Source organism: Rhinolophus hipposideros (genome assembly GCF_964194185.1).
Source record: "Rhinolophus hipposideros genome assembly, chromosome: 5".
NCBI lineage: Eukaryota > Metazoa > Chordata > Mammalia > Chiroptera > Rhinolophidae > Rhinolophus > Rhinolophus hipposideros.
In genome coordinates this window covers 70,267,963-70,274,034 of record NC_138051.1, presented here as the reverse complement: position 1 = coordinate 70,274,034, position 6,072 = coordinate 70,267,963, and the positions used below count along the sequence as shown (strand labels likewise).

The 6,072-nt window shown below is 43.2% G+C and overlaps 1 protein-coding gene across 1 annotated transcript; it reads left to right on the top strand.

The window, feature by feature from the left end:
- Nucleotides 1-1,283: 1,283 nt before the first annotated feature.
- GPHB5 (glycoprotein hormone subunit beta 5) lies at nucleotides 1,284-5,233 on the top strand (the record flags this gene model as incomplete). Its single annotated transcript, XM_081049024.1, has 2 exons — nucleotides 1,284-1,487; nucleotides 5,045-5,233. The coding sequence occupies 2 exons, from the start codon at nucleotides 1,284-1,286 to the stop codon at nucleotides 5,231-5,233; spliced, it is 393 nt and encodes a 130-aa protein (XP_080905150.1).
- Nucleotides 5,234-6,072: the final 839 nt, after the last annotated feature.

Sequence of the window (6,072 nt, the reverse complement as noted above, 5' to 3'; positions counted from 1 at the left end):
CCTTTAAGTTAATCAGTTTTGGAAAATAGAGACGTGCTTTATATCCCAAGTCTTTGATGTGTTTAGTGGTTCCTGTAAGGATCTGCCTTCCTTTTGTTTTGATTGACAAGACCTTTCCTATATATTTGAGCAGTCAAGCAGCCCAGTAACACAGGGTAGAGACATTTACCCAGAGCAAACTTCTACCATTCATCGTGACTTTCAGAAATCTTGGGTGCAAGTGTGAGCTCCAAGAGCAGCATTAGCTCCAACCAGATCAGGTAAGTGCTCCGTATTTGTAACTTCATTCTTCCTGAGGGCAAGTCCAAAGGGCCCTGCTAAGGTGACAGATCAGAACTAGGAGCTGGGAGATCAGATTAGGAAATAAATAACTTTCCAGTCTGTTTGAAGTGATGATGAACTGGGTGCATTCCATAAATGCAATGTCTGCCCTCACTTCGACATTCAGGTATGTTCTGTCTAGTGGGCCGAGCATGAAGGGAGAGATTCCTCATTCCTGAAAAGCACCAAAATGACCAAGAACCAGAGAGGACAGACACGAGGGTAGGCTAGGATTATGTTTTCAACACCTCATGTGCTTTCCATCATTTGAATGTACATTGACTCACAGCTAGGTGCCTATTACAGTGGAGACATCTAGGTGCATAGAGTAGAAGCAACTTGTAGTGAGTAGGACACGTTTTTATGAAAGGCCACAGGGTCAGATGCCAAGTTTCACATCTTGTGCAGATGTATCTTTTGAGGAGGGTTGGGGTAGTAACAATACACATGAGCATACAGTTATAATTTATCCATCTCCCCTCTCGATTCCCCATGCACGACATTGAAAATATAATTTTGAACTAACATGTATCACGGCACCAGACACACTGGATCTGAATAACAATAAGTAGTGTGTATTCATGTATGCTGGTAGGATATGCATTGCTTTTCCTATGATTCAGTTTTTGTGTTTATTTTAAAGAGACCATTGGAACAAACTTTTTTAACATACAAGCCAAGTCCAGCAGTTGGGTGACAACAAGGAGAAGCCTGAGGATACCCTTGGAGGGTGGGGTGTCCAGTGAGCACAGTGGGCCCACAGAATCCATACTGGAGTCAGTCAGAGGAAACTTTGGGCATCTGTGTTGGAGTTGGTGGACATCTGCAATTACTTGGCTCATTTCTTCTGAAATGCTAAGAGTAAGGTCCCTTTGATAGCCACCAACACATTGTTGGCTGCCCCATGGAGGGCAGCTGGATCTGTTAATGAACTTTTTCCTTTCCCTCTTTGGAGGAACAGCATGAAACTGGCATACCTTTTCCTTGGCCCCATGGCCCTCCTCCTCCTGGCTGGCTGTTGCTGTGTTCTCAGCACCTCCGGTGGGAACCTGGGCACCTTTGTAGGCTGTGCTGTGCGGGAGTTCACGTTCGTGGCCAAGAAGCCAGGCTGCAGGGGCCTTCGGATCACCACGGATGCCTGTTGGGGCCGCTGTGAAACCTGGGAGGTGAGTCCCAAGACAGGCCCAGGGGGCATTGCCTTCAGGGCCTGGCCACTTGGCCTGATTCCTAAGTGTGCACTGTTTTTTGATGAAATGAGGTAGAGCTGGGGCATTTCCCCTTTTCTGTGCATTTTCTTTTCTTTTCCTTTTTTTAAACAACAATGATTTAGCAGGCTCCAAAACTATCTAAAAGAAACATGCTCTTGCCCCTCTAACTAAGCATTAATAAAATTAATAATTTTACTTGGATGGTATCTGTGTATTTGGGAATAATCTCTGGGAGGTCAAGATGTCCCATTATATGACCCATTTTACAGATGACATGGAGGAATTCGAGGGGTGAGTGACTGCAAAGTCATATAGAGAGACAGGGGAAAGTTGGCAATAAATTCTTGTTTCAAAGGATGGAACCAGAACCTTTCCCTGTATTCCTCCATCCATGATAAAGCCAACCCTTAACCGAGGGAGAGGCCTTACGCTGTATAACAGGTGAGGGTGGGTTCTCAGCTCCTTCAGTGAGTGCCTCTCCCATGGCCCTGTCTTCGCCCCTCACCGGGAATTCCTGGGAGCCTCATGGATTATCACTGACAGATCCATTAAGACCCTTTATATTTAATTATATCCGGCCTTTTTAGACACATTGCTTTTAAAATGGGGATACAAATCTCAAATAAAGTTAGAACCCTGTTGGACTGAGATGACAAAATGTTTGCTTAAGGTGGGAAGAAAGGCCATTTAGCCCCCATCAAATCACATCGAAGAGTGACTGCTGACTCTTCCTACTGGAGCCTGAATTGGCTACTAATGAAGTACCAGCTCTAATCTTGTCATCTCAGCTCAAAAACCTTTAATGACCACTCACTACTGCAAATTCAATAACCAGTTTTTAAGGTCCTTAGCAATAGGACGTCTGCCTGTTTCCACAGGGACTATCCATATTCTGAGTTCTAGCCTTGTCAGATCAATTTTTAAGGCTTTGTTAAATGCCCTTCATAAAATCTCATTTTTGGTTCTTTTCTCATATCCCTTCTCATTTCCATCTGTCATTATCAAATGTATTATTCCATGCCTGTCTCCATCCCCAAGGGTTTTCTGACTCCCTGGTCAGGCCATGACTCTAGCCTGCCTTTTGTCTTACTCCTCACCCACTGCACAACACTAAATGAGGGCAGATATTCATTCTTGTGCCTTTCACAGCTCTTGTCAAAGTAGTGTATGAAGAAGGCATTCAATAAATACTTGGTGAGTTGTACAGGATTGACCTCTACCTGGAGTTACAAAGTATGTCCTCTGGCATAATTGATGCCAACTTAGAAGCCCTTGAGCACTATAGGAGGACACTGCCAGCAGGAAAAACACCCTCTGTTCAGGGATGCAGAGAGCAACCTGGTAGCATTTAGATAAAATGATGGCCCCTTGAATGGAATTGGGTTATGGTGATGTAATCTGCAATTAAATGAAACTACTCTACCCAATTAGCCTTTTTTTTTTTTTTTTTTGCATCCTTCAGAAGCCAAATGAAAATTCAGTTGCTAAGGATACCATGGCTGTGACTTGGTATCAAACATACTCTGTTTGGCGCCTGCTCATATTCAGGGCGTGGCCTGGTGGGGCCTCCCACTGCTCTAAGTTCATTTTGGGGCTATTTGGAGTACTTTCTGGGCCCGTCTCAAAGCAGCCCATCTTCTGCTATGAATTGATGAATGTCCTTAAGGGGATCATGGTCACTCACAGGAGGTGAACACAGGGACTGTGTTCTCACTGGAGAAATGGAAGCACCAAGATGATTAGAAAGCAAGATTCTCCTTACTGTTAGCCAGCTTTTATTTATGCCTTTACTACACTAAGAAAGGGAGGTAGGTTACTTATACAAAAATAAATAAATAAATAAATAAGGTTTATTTTCCCAGCAATCTGAAATTTTCTGAGATATAAATCACTTATTTTTGGTAACTGAACTGGGGAGCACATGTGAAGATAAGGACGTGTACAGTGACAAAGTGGTTGCACCTTACTTTGAAGGTGGAACTGCTGCTGTAAAGAGCCTTTGCTCATGGCCTGGGTTTCGGGTTGCCAGATTTAGCAAAAAGCAAAACCAAACCAAACCATGATGCCAGTGAAACATGAATGTTAAATGACCATTTTTTAAAATGTCTGTTCCATGCATATACTTACACTAAAAAAATGTGTTATTTATTTTTTTTAAATTCAAATGTTACTGGAAATTCAAAAATACAGGCTGGGTGTCCTGCATTTTATCTGGCAACCCTGCCTGGGATTCCAGATTACTGGGGGTAAGAGGATATGAAGCAAACCTTACCTCCACAGTGATGCTGGGAGGTAGGTATTTTGCTGTATAGAGGAGGAAACTGAAGCATCAAGAAGTTTAGTGGGTTTTCTAAGGTCTCCAGAGAGTGGCAGAACAGGGACTCAAGCTCAACAGGTCTGACTGCAGGATTTGAAATTTCAACTGTTACTTTGTGCTGATTTCCTGATTGAGACACTCTGTTTATGAAAATTAATTTTGAATTCAACATTTATAAAAGGTGAAGGAAGGACGTGAATCCTTTGATTATCTGAACGTATATAGGGCATTCTGGAAAGTGCCTTCCTCTGTTTCCTTTCATTAACTCCACAAATAGTTACTGAGAACCTCTCGAGTGCCAGGGACTCCTCTAGGCAGCAGAGGCACAGCAGGGAAAACGGGCAAAACTCCCTGTCCTGCTGGAGCCGACTTTCTAGAGTGGGAAAAATACAGCACAAATAAATGAAATGTATACTATGTCACATGGTACTGATAAGTGCTATCGAGGAAAAGAAAGCAGGAAGAAAGAGGGAGAGGAAATGGAAAGGTGTGGAAAGTCTTAAATATCACAGTCAGGAAAGGCTTCCCTGAAAAGGTGACATTTGAACAAAAACCTAATGTTGGTGAAGGAATGAATCATAAAGGGAGAAAGCATTCTGGCAGCATAAAGAGCAAGGGCAAGAGCCCTGGGGTGGACTGGTTCTGGGTTTGAGGACAGTCAGGAGACTTGTGGCTGGAGCAGAGTGAGGAAGCCAGCAAGACAGGGTCATGGGGACATATCAGGAGGTGACGGAAGGAGTGTGGAAGATGACGGAGGGTTTGGGGGGTGATCAGAAGAGCTTTGGCTTTTACTCTGCTGAGAGAGGTGGGAAATCACTGGGGCTTTGAGCTGAGGGGAGATTGGATCTAACATATTTTTAAGGGCTCACTTGGGGCTGCTGTGTTCCAAACAGACTGCAGAGGGTAACAGTAGAAAAGAGGAGACCAGTTAGAAGGCTCTGCAATGATCAATATGATTTGTTGGTTAAATATTTACTTAGCACTTCCTGGGGGCCGTGACTCTTCTGGGAGCTTGGGATATGGTAGTGAACAAAATCAGCTTCCTGCTTTTAGGAGTTTGCTTCCTATTGGGAGGAGACAGGTGAACACGTAGACAAAAGAATAACAAGTTAATTTCTGATAGTGATAAATGGTACCCAGGAAATGTAGCAGGATGGTATGTTCTAATGGGTTCCTTATTTTCTACCTGTGGGGACAGAAGCCCATTCTGGAACCCCCCTACATCGAAGCCCATCATCGCGTCTGTACCTACAATGAGACCAAACAGGTGACAGTCAAGCTGCCCAACTGTGCTGCGGGAGTCGACCCCTTCTACACCTACCCCATGGCTGTCCGTTGTGACTGCGGGCCCTGTTCCACTGCTACCACCGAATGTGACACCATCTGAAACTGGCGTGGCCTGCAGAACATAGCTGGCAACCATTAGCCTCACAGACCCACCTGCATGGGCAGCACAAGCAGCTGTTACCCCCCTGGATTCGAGGACTGTTTAATTTTGACCACACCTGTGGAGGAGGTTACCTGTCTTCCTTAGCTCAGGCACAAGGCCCAGAGGCGGCATACTTATGCTAAAAATGCAAAATGATATTTGTGCCTTCACTAAAATAATTTCTCTAGTTTACACATCTGCGAATTAATTTTTCTTCACCTGGAAGCTCAGAACGTAATTTGTCTATCACTATCTTCCTTTTATTTGGAATTATACTATGCCAATGGTTTAAATGCCCTGGGCATAATTAGGAAATGGGGCTATAATAAAAAGTCTTAATAGAAAGTCCTCTTTAATGACTGGTCTCCAATTAGATTTATGACCAAAAGGCCAGAAATGAATAAATGCTTTGGTCCTCATGTCCCTCTATCTAACTGCAAGCTTCCTCAGAGAAAATACTCCATTCTCTTCCTAACTGTTACCTACTGCAAGAATAGAGATTGCTCAGATTTAAAAGGAAGGGAGACAGTAGCTCAAATTGAAAGGAGTCTGGATTTGGGTGATTTTATTACCATGCAAAATTCCTCAAGTTCCCTTAAGATCCTTAATAAAGAAGTCCCCTTTAAGCAAAAATCTCAGAAAAATATGTCACTAGAGCTATCTATCATTTATGCTTAAAAATTTATGAAATTAAACTCATGTGATGCTCTCCCAAAGCTATGTCCCAAATGATGACTCACAAATATTCTTTCCATTTAGTGTATTTAAAATTTAAATTGTCATTTTTTAAACTCAGA